Consider the following 20,447-nt stretch of genomic DNA (forward strand, 5'->3'; position numbering starts at 1 on the left):
CTAGAGTAAATATAACACACTAAGACAACTGCTCAGTTAGCTGCCAGACTAGTTTTGCTTTCTCTGTAAACGAATCCAGCGACCGCTTTGTGTTTTTTCCACCATGTAGCGGTGCCGCCATTACTGCAGTGGCAAGTCGTAGACTTGACTTACTGTGTTTTAACTGGTGACTTTCAGCAGAATGCGTCCGTGGTTGCTCGTAGTAACTTGCGTAAATGTTTGGCGTAGATTTAAAGGTCCCATATTATGCTCATTTTCAGGTTTATACTTGTAATTTGTGTTTCTACTAGAACATGTTTACATGCTGTAATGTTAAAAAAAACACTTTATTTTCCTCATACTGTCGGCCTGAATATGCCTGTATTTACCTCTGTCTGAAACGCTCCGTTTTAGCGCATTTCGACGGAATGTCGATGGAATTGCAACAGAATTGCAATTGTCAGATGGTGACATTCACATACACTGCAACCAGTAATAAACTGGTACACATTTAGAATGTTTAAGTTTAAAACTGTGTAAAGGGTCTAAATATTGTTTATTTGTGACATCACAAATGGACAGAAATCCTGACAGCTTGTTTCAAATGCAGAGTTTCTGAATACGGGCTGTGTGTATTTCCCGATTGAGCGTTTCAATACTTTCACAGTATTTATATAGGACTTAAGCCTGCTTTATAATAAAAAAACATGAAAATATCACTTTTTTATAATATGGGACCTTTAAAGTAAAATTTAAGGCTTTTTACGAGGACGCCTACATGTTCTGTTTGTGTTTTCAACAGCTGCCGTCACTATGAGCAACCACGACGCATTCGGCTGAGAGTCGCCTGCTAACACGGTTCAATCAATCAATCAAACTTTATTGGTATAGCACCTTTCATACAGGTTAGTGCAGGTCAAAGTGCTTCGCAGATGACTGACAAGATGGAACAAGTGTGGAGCGTGGAAACAACAGAAAAGATTTGTACACTTCTTTGGACAGCTTGCATTGAAACGTGAGACGCCACCGCAGTAATGGCGACCTATTTACTTCTAGTATTTCCCCAGGTTAGTGTATAATGTACTGACCTCTAGTTACTGTCGACGTCCCATTAAACTGCCCTCCAACAATGTAAACTCTAAGCGGCTTTTGGATGGTGCAGTATTTAAGGATTTCATTGCTTTATTTGGTGGAAGCACAAGTGTGATCATACAGATGAAAATACCTCAAAAACTTTAATTCACTGACATGAGGTACAGGTGTGAATCCTTGTCCAGAGTTCACAGGTGGCTAGCTCTGAGACGGTCAGGAGACAGGCTTCCTTGGCTATTAAATGCCTAAAAGATAAAAAAAAAAAAAAGATAATATTATTGGTGATATTTACAACTACTGAGTCAAATTCAAATAAATAAAGCTTAGATTTTTGAAGTACATACCCTTAAGGCCATGGGTGTGCAATGCATGTTGTTAAGTGGAAAGAAGTTTTATGAGCAGCTGAGCAATATTAAACCCAATAAAAGGATGCAAATCCACTTGAACTAAACCCCAAATGGTACTTCTGTGTTTGGTTGCATTGTCAAATATTATAGAGACTTACGAGACTGCGAGTTGGGCTGAGAGAGCGGGAGCGGATCGGGCTGACACTCCGGCTTCTACTCCACTGCAAAGACAGACCAGCAAACACATGAGCCTTTCCATGCACTCTCATTGTTCTCCAGAGCACACTTAAAATTAATTATGAATATGTATCTAAACAGCAGATGTAGGTTCCCCTGATTCCCCCCCTCCCCCCCCACCCACACGTGCACAGGCAAACACACACACACACACACGCTCTCCAAATCCACATTCACACAAGTATGGATGTATAAATGTATGTTATTTTAGTAGTGTTTTTTTTTGTATTTTAGTTACTTATGTACTTGTTTGATATGCTGTGCACCTTATGTTGTTTGGTATGTTGTTTTGACTCTATGTACTTTGAAAAATTTAATAAAAAGATTTACACTAAAAATTAATTATGATATGTTTTAGGGCTGCACAATTAATCTAATAGTAATCGCAATCACGATTTTTGGCTACCCGCAATTAAATTAGCAGCAGGCAGTTTATTTTGTGGCGTCATTGGGCAAAAATTCCATAATAACCTTTCAGCATATTGTAATTCAAGTGTTCTGAGAGAAAACTAGACTTCTGCACCTCCTCATAGCTCTGTTTTGAGGCTTTAGAAAATCTAGTCCGTGACGGGAGACTTTGACAAATCAGAGGTCAGTTCATTGAGAGAGCGTTCCTATTGGCTGTGCTCCGGTCATGTGACCAGAACTTGGCGTTCCTTCACCAGATTTCACAATGGCGCCGGCGTCACAAACTTTCTCATTTTACAGCTAAACCGTGCACTACAAGATGATTCTGAGAACATTCGAGGAGAGAAATAGGCATTAACGTAACATAATATTGATTCATATTTGATCAGTGCTGCCTAGTTTGACCGTTTGGTCGGAGTTCATGAGTGATTGACAGCCGGCTCTCATAGACAGCAGATGGATAGCAGACCTCATATCAGCTCTGACTGCTTGTTCTCCTCCGGTCTGTGAAATCTTGCAGATGCCGTTAGGAGCACCGGAGGACACAGAGGCACATGATGTTTTTCATGTTACCTGTTTCATGTACTACTGTCACGATATAGCGACCGTTTAATAAAAAAAACTTTTTTAAATCATATTTGCTCCAATCTTACCTAATTCCGCTTTAAATGAACTGCAATATTGATGTTTTAAAATGCTCCGCTGATAGAAAACTCTGCTGCATATCAAATCAAGCGCTTCCTAAACTAACAGCCAGCCACCTGGGGGGGGCGATCCAGATGTTTTTGCTTCACTTTTCGGGGAGCCGTCATGCCGTTGCGAGCGCACTGTACGGCGGCAGCCTTTGAACACTTTCCTGAATGTTGCGGCTGAAGTGTAATATACTGTATATTAATCAGATGGGCAAAACGAAAATAAGAGCCTTATTTTAAGTCTTATTTTGATGCAAAGATTTGTACAAAATAAAATATGAATGTAGCACAACATGGAAGTGAAAACAGCGCCCTCTGATATGTTAAATATTTTGTCCCCAAAAATCAATGAATAATGGCGATAAATAATCATGATCTCAGTATTTATCTAAATAATATCATTTTGGATATAATCGTGCAGCCCTAATATGTTTGAGGTATTATACAGTCCGTACCACAGCGCTCCTTCTCGTCACGGCCTCGCCCTTCACCACCACGGCGTCTCCTTCCACCAACGCTGGCCACAGGTGGTACATCACCAGAGGAGCGCTCAACTCCGAGTCATAGCTGCGACGATACCTGACGGACAGAGAGGCAGGGGAAAAGAGTAGACAGAGCTTCAACGATTAATCGATTAGTTGTCAACTATTAAATTAATTCCCAACTATTTTGATAACTGATTAAAAGGTTTGAGTAAATTTTTAAGAAATAAAAATTATTTTCTGGTTTCTTTCCTCCTCTATGACAGTGAACTGAATATTAATATAAAATTTTTCACCATTTTCTGACATTTTATAGACCAAACAACTAATCGATTAATGAAAATAATCGTAAAAGTTGCAGCCCTGGAAAAGACTGAGGGAGAGCTGTGAGAATGTCTGTGTGTGACGGTGACATCTACTGGTAGGAACAGCAAATAACCTCAGTGATGTGCAGCAGTTCATAGGGTCGTGTTTTACTATGATTGTTTGGAAATGTAGCACGATACAATAACTTAAACTCTTTATAATTACAATGCATAAAATTGACTGTAAAAGCACAGACTTTGGGCCGCCCTGATACAGACGCATTAATGTACAAATGACTGACTTGCTCTCGCTGTGAAGTTCTCCATCACTTGCGAAGGCCAAGTCCAGCGGGGGGTCCAACGTCTGCATGGCAAACGCCACCCTGCATGTCTCCCTGATCAGGGCGCTGATGAGGGTAAAGTCCACCTCTGGCGGGAAAGAGATCCGAGGGTTCACATTCATGGTGTTGATCACATCCTGGAGGGATGAAACACACAGACAGACGACCTTTTCAGTATCAAACAAACTACATTAAATGCTGCAGAAGACACATAGAGAAGTGTTTAGTCCTACATTGATGCTGGTCTGAACGTCGTAGAGGTCCAGGTTTCTGACGATGTAGTCCACAGCTGCGTCCTCCAGACTTTCCAGCCCAAAGTGAGACGAGGACAACGACTTCCTCACGCGCAGCTTGAACTGACGGTAAGCCAGTTTTGCTATCTTAAAGGATTCCTGACACATGACAACATGAATAAAAACACACATTTCAAAGTCAGTTGCTCAGCCAATCATATACAAACAGATTTAGCACTAATTTTCTCTGCATGCACGTCTGATATGCTCATCTAAAATAATTAGTCATACCACGACAGCAATGAAGATGATTTTCTGGACCATCTCTAAGTCGGCAATGTAGCGTTGCAGCAGGGTCTGGGTCTCCAGACGCTCCTCAGCGTACAGGTCACTGAAGCGTGACACGAGGCGGGCGTAGCGGGAGGAGTTGGTGAGCTGAGCTCTGGTGGGCGACTGGCTCCTCATGGGGCTGGAGGACCGACTGAGCCTCAGCAAGGGGCTCGGAGAACGACTGAGCCTCGGCAAGGGGCTCGGAGAACGATTGAGCCTCGGCAAGGGGCTCGGAGAACGACTTTGCACCAACCTGAGAGAGACGGAAAGAGAAATCACGGATGGATTACTGAACGGGCCTACCGGGCTCAGGCTCAGGGGCCCAAAGTGTCAGGGGCCCCGTCTAGTCTTCACCTACAAAATGTCACTCAAAGAGACTCAAAATGATCACAAAGAAACATAAAATAACTACAGTCACAAGAAGACAACAAAGAGATGAAAAACAACTGCAAAGAGACTCACAACTATGAAAAATGGCAAAACCACCAGAGAGACACAATATAACTACATAGAGATGCAAAGCAACTGCAGAGATACCAGAAGACTACAAAAAGATGCAAAACAGCTGCAAAGAGAGACAAAATAACCACAGAGACACAAAACGACTACAAAAAGAGGAACAAGACGCCTACAAAGAGATTAAAAAACAGCTGCAAAGAGGCACAAGAAGACTACAAAGATGCACAAAAAGACAACAAAGAGATGCAAAACAGCTGCAAAGAGACACAAGAAGACTACAAAGAGATGCAAAACAGCTGCAAAGAGACTCAAGAATACCACATAGCGATGCAAAACGGCTGTGAAGAGACTCACAACAACTATGAAAAATGGCAAAACAACCAGAAAGACACAAAGACAACAAAGATGCAAAACAGCTGCAAAGAGACACAAAAAGACAACAAAGATGCAAAACAGCTGCAAAGAGACTCGCAACAACTATGAAAAGTGGCAAAATAACCACAAAGAGACCAAAAGAGATGCAAAGCAGCTACCAGAAGAGGTGAAACAACTATAAAGTCTGTCTGTCTTGCTCGTATGTAGGAGAGGTGGTGGGGCCTTTTGCATGTCTGTGCCCAGGAGCACTTTGTCTCATAATCCGCCCATGAGAGAAACACATCATCATTTTAGACATTGTTCTGTGTCGTGCTGTCTGTGTGTGTATACGGTATTTGCATGTCTGTGTGTGTATAGAGCAGGTATACCTCTCCTGCAGCAGGGCCTTCTCTGTGCTCAGGTAGGACACTTCATCTTTCAGCAAGCGGATCTGCCGCTCGTAGTCATCAAGAGCCTCCAGCTTCCTTTTGTAAATCCCCACCTCCTCGTGTGCAGATCGCAAACTAAAACACAAACGTGCTTCACATCAACAGAGGAGCACACATACAGACACACTGAGTATTGTATTTAATGAAAATACCACGGCAGTATTTGACTCACTCTGCTTTCAGCTGCAATATTTCATCTTCAGTGGCCAGCAGAGTGGTTGCTGATTTGCATTTTGTCTGATCCAGTTCCTTCTGAGCATCGGCCAATCTGTTAAATAAATGGAAATAACGTGCAAGCAGCCTTTATATACGTCCCCTTCTCCACGCTGTGGACTTGTATCCAAATACATCTAAACATGAGCCATGCAAGTTAGGGGATGAAACTGGCTGGCTGCTTCTACTGTTGTACATCTTTTAAGCCACGTTTCCACCAAGAAGTTCCTGGTCATTTTAGTCCAGGAACTACTTTTCAAGGAACTAAAAGGTTCCTTCAGCCTCTTGTTGTTTGTGTTTCCACCGCGGTCTGAAGAACTGCGAAGATTAGTTAAATTAGTCCGCTGACGTACGAAAAAAATAGAAATACCTTTTTTTTTTTCTCTCATTCCCAGTCGTCTGTCTCTCTCACTCAGGGCCGGTTCTATTCCTTTAGGTACCCTAGCAACATTTTTTTATTTATTTGTTCATTTGTTACCTTAATGCAGAAAATGAGGAAGGGCGCCCACTGGCATTTAAAATGTTCTTTTCTTTTCGAGGGCAACCAGAGCCTCCAGAAGGAGGCACCCTAGGCAACTGCTTATACGGCCTATGCCTTAAGCCAGCCCTGCAGCTCACCATTCTACTTCTTGCTCATGCGATCTCTCTCTCTCTCTTTCCCTCTCTTTTTTAAAATGAGTCAGAAAACCGACAGCACAGCCTAACTTTACTTTTAATTAGAGATGCGCCGATACCCGATACCAGTATCGGGTATCGGGTCCGATACTGAGCTCATGTACTCGTACTCCCATAACGGCTCCGATACAATGGCATCGATACCACTTTACGGCAGCGTGACGTTAACCTTTCGTGAGCATCTTTCGGGTCCTCACGCTCCACCTCCCAGACGGTGCGGGCGAGACGGGCCGGTGGTGCGCCCGACCCCGCTTTCATTGCGTCCCTGGAACTAAATTTAGACCCTGGTTCATGTGGTCGAAACACAGTGAGTTCCTCAAAAGGTTCCTAGTTCTGGATTAACGTTCCTGTGGTTGAAAAGGGGCTTCAGACTCACTCTGCTCTGGTTGAGTCCAACTGCAGGCAAGTGGAGGACAGCTTCCGAATGTCGTTGTCATGGGAGGCAGAAAGCTCCCTGATCATCCGGTCCTTCTCCACTGATTCCTGATCATAAAACATAATGATACAGTACAAATGATAACCACATCGCCAGATGGACTATGGCCAGGAGTCAGCAACCTTTACTATCAAAAGAGCCATTTTAGACAAAAAAAAAAAAAAGATCTGTCTGGAGCCGCAAAACGTTTGAGCGTTGTGATGAAGGTAACACAGTTTATAGTCTAAGTATATAGTATATAAGTCTAATGCAGTGAGGGCCAAAGAGACAATTTACTACGGAGTATTAGGGCCACATTGAGGGAAAAAACATCTGAGATTTACAGAAAAAAGTCATAATATTACGAGAATAAAGTCATAACTTTACGAGAAAAAAAGAAAATAACGTAAAATTACTACTTTATAATATTATGACTTATTTTCATAATATTACGACTTGATTCTCGTAATATTATGAGTTTATTCTCTAAATCTCTGATTTATTTATTTTTCCTCAATGTGGCCCTAATACTCCGTCGTACCATAGACCTACAACAATGATACATAAAAATTAAAATGTAAACAAAAAACAGTTATTCATTTCCATTTTTATAAATCCACAGGGAGCCACTGGAGAGGAGCTAAAGAGCCACATGTGGCTCCGGAGCCGCAGGTTGCTGTACCCTGGACCATGGTGTATAGTGTTACTGCATGTAAATTAATTTTGATAGATTTATTAATGAGATGTTTCTGTGTTATTTATAGGTGATGTCACCTGGATGAGCTGCAGACTGGTGTCGACAGTGACCGAGGGCGTCGCCATGGAGAAACAGGTGCCAAGCCAAGGCAGCAGGCGCGCTTTGAGTGTGTCCACTCCAGCATAGTGTCCACCTGAGTCAGGAGTGTAAAAACACAGAGGGGGTTGAATAGATCATGAGTGATTATAACCATTTGTAAATGAAAACAAAGTCCAAATGTAAAACTAACCTTCAGCAGCTGCGAGGTTGAGGATGGTGAACAGTTGGCCCTGGATCTTGGCGGTGAGTTCAACCAGCTCACAACATCTGTTTAGATTCTGGTCACAGGAAATAACCTGGAGGGTAAATATGACAAACAATATGCTAATGATAAACAAGACAAATCTTTAGTTAATTCCAGACAGAAGGTGACAGGGAGATGATGACTGTGATCATTCAGTCAGTCATTTTTATTTTTACCTTTAAATCCATAAAGCAGTTGAAATCGTAAAATGTTAAAGGCTGTTACTATATGCTTGGTCTTTTCTGTTGTCCTCTCTATACATTTTCTGTTATAGCTAAATATATAATGTTGTTATAGAGGAATTGTTTAACGTAGTGATGTGAATGAGTCGGCTCTATGAGCGTGCAAAGTGAACGGACAATTTCCTTTTTTTTTAAATATGACCCAGAAACGTCTCACTATGGTAATAACATTAAGAGCCGAACATGGTGAGACTTTTGTACTCTATGTTGTTGTGCCTTTTTTGACATATCCCACTTTTTAAGTATCTATATGGCCGATTATTTCAGTGTATTGCAGATGAAAATTCTTGCATATTTATTTATTTATTGCAACAAATAAGAAAGTAACTTAGGCAGTGACGTGTGTATAGTGTTTGTTATTTTTACATTAATGTTTTTATACCAAACAATGTAAAATGATGGTATTCTGGAAATTATAAGGTTTAGTATATTATTGCATTGAATAGTTTAAAGGTCCTATATTGTAAAAAGTGAGATTTTCATGTCTTTTATATTATAAAGCAGGTTTAAGTGCTTTATAAATACTGTGAAAGTATCGAAGCGCTCAATATACAGAGAAATACACACAGCCCGTATTCAGAAATTGTTCGTTTGAAACAGGCCGTTAGGATTTCTGTCCATTTGTGATGTCACAAATATACAATATTTAGACCATTGCACAGTTTTAAAGGTAAACATTCTAAATGTGTCTCAGTTTATTTCCTGTTGCAGTGTATGTGAATAACATCAGCTGACAGGAAGTAAACATGGACCCAAGTTGTAGCCTAGCAACGCAATTCTGTTGAAATTCCGTTGAAAGTCACTAAAACGGAGCGTTTCAGACAGAGGGTAAATACAGGTATATTCAGGCTGACATTACGAGGAAAATAAAGTGTTTTTTTTAACATTACAGCATTTAATCATGTTCTAGTAGAAACACAAAATACAAGTATGAACCTGAAAATGAGCACGATATGGGACCTTTAAGTGATATATGTGCACACATAGCCTACCAATCATATCAAAACATTGCTAAATTTGTCTGAATTATAAAAATCAGAAGTAAATGAAGTAGGGCTGCAACTAACGATTATTATCATTGTCAATTAATTTGTTGATAATATTCTTGATTAATTGATTAGTTGTTAGCCCAAGAGGATGTCCTCAAATGTCTTGTTTTGTCCACAACTCAAAGATATTCAGTTTACTGTCATAGAGGAGGAAAGAAACCAGAAAATATTCACATTTAAGAAGCTGCAGTCAGAGAATTTAGACTTTTTTTTTCTTAAAAAATTACTCAAACTGATTATTAGATTATCAAAATAGTTGACCGTTAATTTATCAGTTGACAAATATTTGATTAAATGTTGCAGCTCTGTTTTTTTTTTTGTTAAACAAAACATTTTTAATACCCAATGAAAGAATTGTTTTAGGGCAGATTTCTCTCTTGCAGACCAGAGGAAGAATCAGAAAGAACAGGTAAGCCTATCCATGTTTCTAGCACAGTTTTGTTACAACACAACAAAATATTAAATACCATACCTCTTGTGTACATTTATTTAGAGTATAACCTGCAAGAAATCACTAGACAGTTCACCTCCGGTCCCTCTGCAACATGCTATTCCGGTGTAGCCGGAAACTTCACAGGACGTGAACCATCTTACCAGTAACTGATCTTTGTAGTAGTCTGTAGTCATGGCGACTGGCGTCCATAGCAACCAAACTCATCATCTAATAAACAACATTCCTTTACTGTAGTGTTTTAAATTATTTAATGTATCATCCAAAAACCACTGTGCTTACATTATATTATCCATAATTAAAATAAAAATGAGTATAAATAAATAATTTTAGTTAGATAGTGGGGAAAAAAACAAGTAAACAAAGCACTTTATTATTTCTAGAGGACTAAAACTAGTTTTTTAAGTGTATATAAATGTAATTTTAGCCACTAAAAATCAAGTACACAAAGCAATTTATAATTTATGCAGGACTACAACTAGTTTTCTAGTGTACATTAATGTAATTTTAGCCACTAAAAATCAAGTAAACAAAGCAGTTTATTATTTCTAGAGGACTAAAACTAGTTTTGAAGTGTATATAAATGTAATTTTAGCCACTAAAAATCAAGTAAGTAAAGCAATTTATAATTTATGCAGGACTAAAACTAGTTTTCTAGTGCACATAAAGGTAATTTTAGTGACTAACTAATGAGATTATTAACTATCTGACTGGTGATGATGCAGCAGTGCTTCAGTCAGATTTAGGTCGTTCATGACTTATTGATGAACTTACATGGTAGTCTTTGTTCCAGCTGTCCAGTTTGTCCTGTAGGACGCTGAAGGAGGACGTGTTGGTCAGTCTCCTCAACGTGTCCGCCATGATCCGTCCGGTAATACTTTAAATGCACCTAGAGGAGGAGGAGGATGGAGGCTGTTAGAGAGAGATAGAGAGAGACAGAGAGACAGAGAGACAGAGAGACAGAGGAGTGCAGCAGTAAGAGTCCTGTCCTGCCAGCTTTCTCTCCTCCTACTGAAGCCAAACAACCAGCTCTCAGTTGTGGCAACCAGAGGATCCGACCAGCAGCGAGCAGCTCTGCTCTATTCAATTATATTCCATTCAATTTGCTTTATTGATCATGACTGTCAGGTGAACAATATTGCCAAAGCGTCAATTCAATAATAAATTAAAAAATTAAAAAAAAAGAACAAAATAAAAAAAAAAACACATATATATATATATATATATATATAGTCATATATAGTCATATATAGTCATATACAGTCATGCCAATAAAGCAAATTGAAATATTTTGATAATCGATTAATCATGAGTAATTGTTTAAGAGAAAAAAAGTCTAAATTCTCTGATTCCATCTTATTTATTGTAATTTGCTTAATGAATTGTATATATTTATATACAATTCATTAAGCAAATTGCAATATATAGATATTTAAAAAGAACATGCATGTAAATGGAAGAAAACAATAGAGAAGTAATTAATGTTTGCTGTGTCAATAAAACAAACAAACAAATAAAAAAATAATTAATAACAATATATTGCAATATCAAAGGATAAATGTAAAAAAAAAACATGAAGCTCTAACTGTCACTGTGTTCCTCTGCTGGTTCTGCTCTCCGGTGATAAACACGACCGTAATGTCATCCGGTCAGACGACACCGGAGGCCCGCAGAGTGAACCCGGTTACAGCTCGGTAACAGATCTGCTGTGTTGAAATAAATCCGATTATGACACTTTAATTGAATTAGTGCAGAGAGTTGTTGTCAGATCATTAGCACATATTAAATCATAACAAGTAGATGAATCCTCCTCTTGTTTATTTTATTTTTAACTTTATATTTTTATATGTGTGTATATGTGTGTTTTGTGTCCAGTTGGCACATATTTATCACTTTTGTTTATCTGTGTTATTTAACAAAAAAATAAAATAAAAAAATAATTAATTAATTAAAAATAAAATAAAAACATATCAAGTAGTCTAAATTGATCGCAATGAGGCAAGCAACAGGCTTACTGTAGAGGTAGTGGTATTATAGCTATACTATACTGATGCCCATCTCCCCAGACATATTTATATTTAATAGCTACAATGATAAGATAAGATGCTTCATTGCATGTTAAATTTGGTTTGGTAGCAATCCACTCCACTTAGCAGCATATATAAAGTTATAAGAAGGGAAATATATAATATATAAATAGTCATATTGTACATACACAGCGCAAAAAAAAAATATAAAAAATAAATAAAATATACATGGATGTACCATTATAATAATGGATATATATATATATATATATTTGAAAATAAAATACCTTACATGGATGTAACATTGACTTTATTGCTAAGATGATGACGATAATAAAAATGAGGGAAATATATAATATATATATAAATAGTCATATAATGTACATACATAGCACTTAAAATTATAAAAATTATACTACTACTTATAATAATAATAATGATAATATAGTGAAACAAAGTTACTCAATGGTTAGAATTATTTAACAGAGTAATATTTGTGACATTTTAAAAATGTTAAAGACAAAATTATAACAGCCTAGAAAAGTTAAGCTACATGAATATCTGTATTTTATCATTTCACTCCATACACTGCAGATGTGATCTACAGCAACCTCACACTCAAGTCTTTCTATTAATAAATTTGCTATCCATATTTTCTTTAGTATTGACAATTTCAACAATAACACTGAGATCAAGTGTTTTAATAAAGTCAAAAGATGTTTTTTGAGCCTGTTAAATACATTTGTTTGTTCCTCTTTTTTTTTCTTTTCTTTTTTTACTAAATGCTTATATTTTGGTGTTAATTAATAGGGAGAACTTTAATGTTGTGCCCTGCTTTACTTGGCAGTTTACTTCATGGTTTACTTATGGAAACTATGAATGGATGTTTCTCTATTTTAGGATCATTCTGTCATTGGCTGGTTGAACTTGGACTGAACCATCTTTTATCATCATATAAACCTCCATTTATTTGAGCACGCTCCTTCTAAATAGAAACACCCGATGTTTGTTCTCCTTTATCTTAACATTATTATTTTATCCATCAATAAATATCGTCCCGTCAATAATAACTGACATCATAACCGTTTCCTTCGTCCCCCCATGGACTGTGAATAGTGGTATCTTCCTGTCTCTCTGCAGGCAGGAGAGGGTCAACATGGCGTCTGAACAGGTCCGTTATCTGCAACATTTGATGTTTTTCTTGCATTTTACTCTGATTTTTTGCTCATGTGTTTGCTAAGAAAGCATTGATATATGTTCATGAGTAACCTGATGTAATAAATATAAATGTATTGGGCTTTATTGTCGTCTAATGTGTGATAAACACAGGCCTCTGCTTGGTTATTATAGCAGCATTATATGGAAATAAAACTGCTATAAGCTTATTGTAGCAGATCTGCAGCTGCAGTCATTTGTTGCTAAACAGCAATAATGTTGCTAATATAAAGATGAGCCTAGTAGCTGCATGACAATGCAACAGTGTTGCTGCTAGAATGAGTGCAGTTTATTTATAGTTGTGACTACAGACAGTCAGTCCAGGGTATTTAACTGAGATGCATTCCTATGTAGAGCACCAATAGGAGCTACAGTTTAATATAGAAATGGACAGTTCATGTAGATTTATGGAGAGTTTCATACACAGAGAAAGCCATGAAAACAATATACAATGTCTATGTGTAAAGTTAAACTGTGATTTTATGATATAAGTATGGATTTGGGGAATTGTATTTTAAATTGTCAACTCCAGTCTGTCTATATAGATGTAGAGGGTGGTATAAGCCTATAAAACTAATTATATGTAAGGAAAAGGTAATGTTTTTATGTGGGTCAGTTTCATGCTTTAAAATGTAATATTTCACTTCATTTAAAGGGCCAGTGTGTAGCATTTTGTGGGAATCTATACTCGGAATATAATATTCATAACTATGTTTCCAGGCTGTTTATGTAGATGTAGAGCACCAATAAGAGCTAAAACCTACAGTTTAATATAGAAATGGACAGTTGATGTAGATTTATGGAGAGTTTCATACACAGAGAAAGCCATGAAAATAATATACAATGTCTATGTTTAAAATACAACTGTGATTTTAAGGTATCTAAGTATGGAGTGGGGGAATTTGACTTTAAATGGTCAACTCCAGTCTGTTTATGTAGATATAGAGGGTGGTGTAAGCCTATAAAACTAAGTATATGTAAGGAAATGTTTGTGTTTTTATGTGGGCTTTAAAATATATTATTTCACTTCATTTAAAGGGCCAGTGTGTAGCATTTTATGGGATCTATCAGTAGAAATTAAATATAATATTCATAACTATGTTTTCTTTAGTGTATAATCACATGAGACTAAGAATTGTTGTGTTTTCGTTTACTTAGAATGAGCCCTTCATATCTACATAGGAGAGTATATACAGTACAGTATACTGTATATACTCTAGAATAGAGAATAGAAGCAAAGAGACGAAACTCCAGTGTTTTTTTTTACAACAGCCGCTGCCACAATTTTGGACAGAAAACACTTATTATATTTATAATATTTGTATCGTTCAACACAGGCCATTTTGGGAGAGAAAATAACTATGACAGTAGAATAGAAATCTTTTTTTTTTTACTGTTGTACGGCACTTTGTAGGCGGACGTTTTACTGGCGTCCGGTAGTCGGTTTCAGTCCGAAATGGCTGCTGGGCACTGATGTTGCAATGGAACGAACAATTGACTTTCACTTCTTGACAATATACTATACGTTCTTTGGAGCTGGTCAGTCGTGTCTAGAAGGTAACCAGCAAGTTGCAAAATCTGACCTGAGATCTGCAAAAAAAAAAACAAGACTCACTGCCCGACGACCTATCCTAACCTTAACTAGACGAGATAAATGCCTAACCTTAACCATCCGGCGAGAGTTTCTCCAATTCGCGGGATCCCTTCTAGACACTACCCTCCTCACAGAGTTCAGCACCACCATATTTCTATGGTAGACCAGAGCGGACAAACCAAACTCTGGCTCTAGAGAGACTTTCACGTTTTTACGTTACTTGAAGGCCACCGTAGTTCTCCAACATACTTGTGAAACTGCGGTAACGCGAGCCACGGAGTAGTAAACAGTGGTACCGCCAGCCGTCGTCCGACTTCTGTTGCTCCTAAAGTAGTGTTATTATGGTAAGGATGGCCTCTGAGCGAAGGTGAACGGCGTTTACCACGGTTTTGCACTCGGCGACTCACGTTATCGCAGTTGTGGAAAGTGAGGAGTGAGCGGAGGGGTACTCAGTTGGTTGCAATCTGCAACCACACCACTAGATGCCACCAAATCCTACACACTGTACCTTTTAATGTCTATTTGATAAGAACAAATACAAAAATTATCCAATGCAACGTATCAGCATTTATAGCTACTGCTAATTTCCAATGCCCTAACCCTAGAAGGGCTTTTAAAATAATAAATGTTTTGAGTGTCATCATGCCTCAGAGATTGTTTTTCCTTCCAGGAGAGCTCCAATGGGCCCGTGAAGAAGTCCATGCGAGAGAAGGCGATAGAAAGACGTTGTATCAACAAGGAACACAACAGTAACTTCAAAGCAGGCTATGTGCCCATAGAAGAAGAACGTCTTCATAAGACGGGGCTGAGAGGACGCAAGGGAAACATGGCTGTCTGCATCGTTGTCCTCCTCTTCCTCCTCGCCTTAATTAACCTCATTGTGAGTACTACAAATGTCCTCCTGATTACACTTGAAAATTATGTTAAAGAGTTAATTGACCATTATGTGCTGTTGCATGAATCATGGTCTTTTAAAGGGATGGTTCAGATGTTTCTCATTGGGGTTGTATGAGGTACTTCTCCATAGTCGGTGTACTCCTGTCTGTTTCTCTAAACTCCATCTACTGTAGGTAATACACTGACTATGGAGAAGTACCTCATACAACCCCACTGAGAAACACCCGAACTATCCCTTTAAACAACTCCTCTGTCCCTCAGATCACTCTGGTAATATGGACCGTGATCCGTATCGGTCCGAATGGGTGCGACAGTATGGAGTTCCATGAAACCGGCCTGCTGCGCTTCAAACAGAAGGCGGACATGGGCATCGTTCACCCGCTGCACAAAAGCACAGTAGGAGGCCGCAAGGACCAGGACCTAGTCCTCGTGGGCAACAATAATCCGGTGAGAAACACAGAGACTACACTCACAGTGAACACTGAGTAGTTTAAACACATAGACCTTTATTTTAAATCTACTCTTTTATTTTGATGTATGTTGTTCCAGGTTGTGTTCCAGCAAGGCACCACCAAGCTGAGCGTAGAGAAGGACAAGACGTTGATCGTCAGCGATGTTGGCATTACCTTCACGGACCCTCGCACACAGACCACGTTCTTCAGCACAGACTTTGAGAACCACGAGTTCCATTTGCCCAAAGGAGTCAAAGTTCTCAGTGTTAAAAAGGCTTCAACAGAAAGGGTGTGTATAATGCTAATAACGTCTGATAGCTGTCATAAAAAAGTGATTCATAACATGAGTTATTATGTTAATGTTTGACAACCTGTGCACATAGTACGATCAGTACCCATAATAGTAAAGTTAAATGTCATTTTTTTTAATTTTGCAAATTATTAGGGCTAAATAAAGCCATAAAAAGTCCCCAAGAACACACACTGAACTTCATCAGTGTGAAATGAAGGAAGTTTAGACTTTAGGTTCTTCACAATCAGTATCTGAATGTCCCTGAGTGGCCCACTAAAGTCCAGACTGGAAATGTGAATAATATCCAGAGAGACGTGAAGTTTGCAGTTCACCAACGCTGACAGAGTCTGAGAGAATCTGAATGAAAAGCAGGTGTGCAAAGCTGATAAATAAAGAAGACTCAAAGCTCTATAATCCCTAACAGAGGTGTTTTTACATTACTACAAAATAAAGGCCCGGCTTTGCATCTTTACAGTTTTTCTCAATCGCTTTGGTACATTTCTCGAATCATCATCAACATTTGCAAAACATTTCTTGAAACAATTTGTACAAACAGCACCACACAGTGGATCACCTGCAAAAAGCCCGTAACCGGCTCAAAATCCTTAGTTTCTCTCTCAAAAGTAAACATTTATGTGCCATCAGAATGACAAATCTTTGTGCCACAGTTTACAAACAGCTCAGCCATGTTGTGAATGTAACAGTGTACTCTGTCAGTATTTTCAGGGTTTGATGACAATGCACAAGCACACACATTTAATCTGTTAATTGTTTTCAAATCTCATGGTCTGTCTCTGATTTTAGATCACCAGTAGTGCATCATCTGACCTGACAATTAAAGGGGACAGTAAAGCCATCATTCGTGGAAACGAGGGGGTCAACATCATGGGCCGGACCGTAGAGTTCAAAGTGGGTGGAGGCATCGAGCTCAGGGCTGTAAGTACAGAGGGTAGTCCTGTTAAAGGCCCCAGACACACCAACCCGACATCAAAGAACTAGGTCACTAGCTGCGTCGCCTCACGTCGCCATTGTTTTGGCCAAAAAAGTTGCACTCGAACGCACAGTTAGGACAGTTAGCACGTACGTTCTGCGCCTGCGTGAGAGGAAATACCTCTCCACACCAGCAGGTGGCGGTAGTCTGTATTCATCATTCAAAAAGGGAAACAGGAAGACCGAGAACGGCGGATATACAAGCTGTTGTTATGATACGTACATGAAACAAAGCGGCGTCTGCCGACCATTTTCACACCACTCTCACTCACCACTTAGCTTCATTCCAGATGTTCATGTCGCTGTGAAAAAATATCCTTGTGTTGGAACAATCAGATGAGATGAAGATGAAAAATCAGAAGAGCCTTCTGTGTTTGTCCTCGTCGGCTTGCTTTCCTCACTTCCGTTTCTCTTCTCGTGCACTGATTCGTTTAAGCTGAACAGCCAATCAGAGTGATTTCTCTCACCGACGAGCTCCGATTCAACATGCTGAATCGGCCAAACTGAAACGGGCAAACTAGAGCCGACAAAAACTAGACAGACAGACGTTCACCGACGGTCCCAAACTGTTTGATGACTGACCGTCGGCTTGGTGTGTCGGGACCTTAACATGACTTGTTGTGTGAGTGCATGTTTTCCCACTTTGGTACAAAAATCCTTGCAAATTATGTCTTTTAAAAATAAAGGTGTTAAAAACTCTTGCATGATTAAATCTGATGAAGATGTGAGGATAGACGAGTTATTTTCTCTTTGCAGGAGAACAGCATCATCCTCAATGGATCAGTCATGTTCAACGCTTCACGCATCCCTAACTCAGCAGGAGATGTGTATTTCGATGAAGGCATGGAGAGGTACAAGCTCTGCATGTGTGCAGATGGGACTCTGTTTCGTGTGCAGGTGAAATATCCCAACATGGGCTGCCAGACTTCAGATAACCCCTGTAGAAAAGCTGGCTAGTAGACTGGAGTCTGCTTTTTACATCAGTCAGATTACAAATTTGCGTATATAGAAAACTCTATAGGACATTGATCATGACTTATGACATAATAATACCTCTGCAGTACAACCGTCATTTTGTTTGCCAAACAGGAATTGTGTTACAGATCGTTGCCACTCAGCCAAAGATATGAACTTGTAAGAGCTGAAGTATTTTTATTGCTCTGCAGGTGTGCCAACTTTATCTATAATGCCATAACACTCCCAGATTTACCATCCTGCGGTGGTTTACTGCCCACTGAGAGGATTAGACGCTACAGTATTTACTCTCTGCCTTACCGTCCAGTATTACTAATATACAAACCTTATAGAGGGGTTGTATGAGATTTTATTTGCTCATTGTTTCTGGCAGCTTTTATTATATTATTATATTAACTGACTGGCGTGACACACTACATGATTACAATGATTTATATAATATTACATTTGGGATAAAGTGTAAAACATAAGGTATATTTAAGGCCATCCAGTAATGCTGAAGCAGAGTAGATCTCTTTCTTGCACGTGCCAATGGATTTACAAGGGATGATATAGAATATAATATAAATGTAATAATCTAATTTTGTTGCAAAACCTTTTTTAATAATTCAATATTGAAAAACAGAAGGAGAGTGTTTGCACTATGTTACGTTACATATTAATGCAAATCTCTTTATAAATGTTGATGTGGATGGATGTAAGGGGAGTTTAAAGGTTCAGTGTGTAGCATTTAGCGGGATCTATTGGCAGAAATGGAATATAATATTCATTTTTCTTTAGTGTATAATCACCTGAAATCTACACGGAGTCCTCCATGTTTCTACAGTAGCCCAGAACGGACAAGGAGAAGTTTCAGTTGTGGGTTCCCAAACTTTTTGGAGCCAGGGAACCCTTATAGGGGAGACCATTTTCCCCAAAAAAAATTTATATTCTAAAACTTTCCAAAGTAAATACTTCAGACTTGTTTGATATTGATAAACAGAAACACATTTCAATTTGTATCATGTTGAGATTAAATAAGATAATATGAGATAATCCTTTATTAGTCCCACAGTGGAGAAATTTGCAATCTTACTGAATATTAATACCACCTTTAAACAGATGGTAATTTTATTCAAATTGTAGTAGTAGTAGTCATTTAATTCGGTCCTTATTAACAATTTTCTGTAGGGAATGCACATGATAAAGAATAGGTAACAAGAAGCAGTAGGGTGAAGCTTCAGCTTATTATACCTACCCTTTTTACTTGGCATATTCTAATAAGTAACTCATTCACAACTTAGTTTAGGCTGTACAAAAACAGAAACAATAACAATATATGCAATATAATTGCATTTGGATTCGACTTGACAGCATTTATACATTTCAAGTAATTGATCTTAAAAGCTTTCAGAAAATGAGCAGTAGCCAGACTGGCATAGTCCTAATAAATCCAGATATTTAAACTCACCAGTCTAAAGCTGACTGTCAGGGAGTGCTTCAACTTAATAATGATGAATTTATTGCTGTGTGTCACAATCAAATCAGAGTTTCTATTGGCCCAAAGCTAACGTGGGTGGGAGTGATGGACACAATATGATTGTTTTATTGACGCAAATAGTCCCCATCTGTAGATTTGTACTTTTTAATGATACAGCACAATTTTATACCCTACTTTGAGAATCTCTGTTCTACAGAAGCCCAGAACGGACAAACCAAACACTGGCTCTAGATAGGGACGTTTGTGTTTTCACGTTTTCATGTCGGCCACCGTAGTTCTCCTACACAGTTGGCAACCTCACCGCTAGATGCCGCCAAATGCTACACACTGCACCTTTTTAACTAAGTAGTTTTGGCCTGAAGCCTACAGTATATCGAGTGGTTTGAATTTTGTGCAATATATTATAAAATGTTTGACTTTCATTTTGCGTTGGATCATCTTGTCTGTTTTAAATGTCATAAAGTGGTTGTTCTCAGACCTGACGTGAGATCAACTGAATGGAAATAACAGGAAAAAAGGCCGATCAGCCTTATTGGCCAACATTTCATTGCTATGTTTGTTTCAATAAAGAAACTATGTGAAACTTGTTATCATTGATTTCAGGAAATGCTTCAAGTGTTTACAGATCATTTAAAACCATTTACTGTTTTATTATCTAAGAGAATGTGGAGCCAAGGGCATGGTTCTCCTCGCCATAAAACGGTCAGGATCATAGGTATCTGTCATACATAA

The 20,447-nt window shown here is 38.6% G+C and overlaps 2 protein-coding genes across 3 annotated transcripts; one reads left to right on the top strand and one right to left on the bottom strand.

Annotated features, from left to right (window-relative positions):
- Window positions 1-1,126: 1,126 nt before the first annotated feature.
- Window positions 1,127-10,867, bottom strand: spata18 (spermatogenesis associated 18). Of its 2 annotated transcripts, XM_074636132.1 has the most exons (12): window positions 10,568-10,859; window positions 7,998-8,103; window positions 7,786-7,901; window positions 6,973-7,079; window positions 5,881-5,976; window positions 5,649-5,783; window positions 4,408-4,699; window positions 4,117-4,275; window positions 3,845-4,020; window positions 3,211-3,334; window positions 1,577-1,639; window positions 1,127-1,316 (listed from the first exon to the last, which is right to left on the bottom strand). In XM_074636132.1, the coding sequence occupies exons 1-12, from the start codon at window positions 10,652-10,654 to the stop codon at window positions 1,260-1,262; spliced, it is 1,518 nt and encodes a 505-aa protein (XP_074492233.1). In that variant the 5' UTR covers window positions 10,655-10,859; the 3' UTR covers window positions 1,127-1,259. The 2 variants fall into 2 exon arrangements, with proteins under 2 accessions (XP_074492233.1, XP_074492232.1); XM_074636131.1 differs by lacking the exons at window positions 1,127-1,316; window positions 1,577-1,639; window positions 3,211-3,334 and adding an exon at window positions 3,480-3,676 and having other exon boundaries at window positions 3,750-4,020; window positions 10,568-10,867.
- Window positions 10,868-12,919: 2,052 nt separating this feature from the next.
- sgcb (sarcoglycan, beta (dystrophin-associated glycoprotein)) lies at window positions 12,920-20,305 on the top strand. Its single transcript, XM_074636171.1, has 6 exons — window positions 12,920-12,991; window positions 15,300-15,509; window positions 15,788-15,973; window positions 16,076-16,267; window positions 17,075-17,206; window positions 18,017-20,305. The coding sequence occupies exons 1-6, from the start codon at window positions 12,977-12,979 to the stop codon at window positions 18,215-18,217; spliced, it is 936 nt and encodes a 311-aa protein (XP_074492272.1). The 5' UTR covers window positions 12,920-12,976; the 3' UTR covers window positions 18,218-20,305.
- The last annotated feature ends 142 nt before the right edge of the window (window positions 20,306-20,447 follow it).

The sequence above is a fragment of the Sebastes fasciatus genome, chromosome 5 (genome assembly GCF_043250625.1).
Source record: "Sebastes fasciatus isolate fSebFas1 chromosome 5, fSebFas1.pri, whole genome shotgun sequence".
Lineage (NCBI taxonomy): Eukaryota > Metazoa > Chordata > Actinopteri > Perciformes > Sebastidae > Sebastes > Sebastes fasciatus.

What these genes read in the sequence shown, in the direction of transcription:
- spata18 (XM_074636131.1), bottom strand. Translation starts at nt 10,654, where the DNA reads ATGGCGGACACGTTGAGGAGACTGACCAACACGTCCTCCTTCAGCGTC. An exon ending in CCAGTCTGCAGCTCATCCAG is followed by an intron (nt 7,080 to 7,785) that starts GTGACATCACCT and finishes TTTTATGATCAG; the next exon opens with GAATCAGTGGAGAAGGACCG. An exon ending in TTGGACTCAACCAGAGCAGA is followed by an intron (nt 5,977 to 6,972) that starts GTGAGTCTGAAG and finishes TTTATTTAACAG; the next exon opens with ATTGGCCGATGCTCAGAAGG.
- sgcb (XM_074636171.1), top strand. An exon ending in AAAAGGCTTCAACAGAAAGG is followed by an intron (nt 16,268 to 17,074) that starts GTGTGTATAATG and finishes CTCTGATTTTAG; the next exon opens with ATCACCAGTAGTGCATCATC. An exon ending in GAGGCATCGAGCTCAGGGCT is followed by an intron (nt 17,207 to 18,016) that starts GTAAGTACAGAG and finishes TTCTCTTTGCAG; the next exon opens with GAGAACAGCATCATCCTCAA.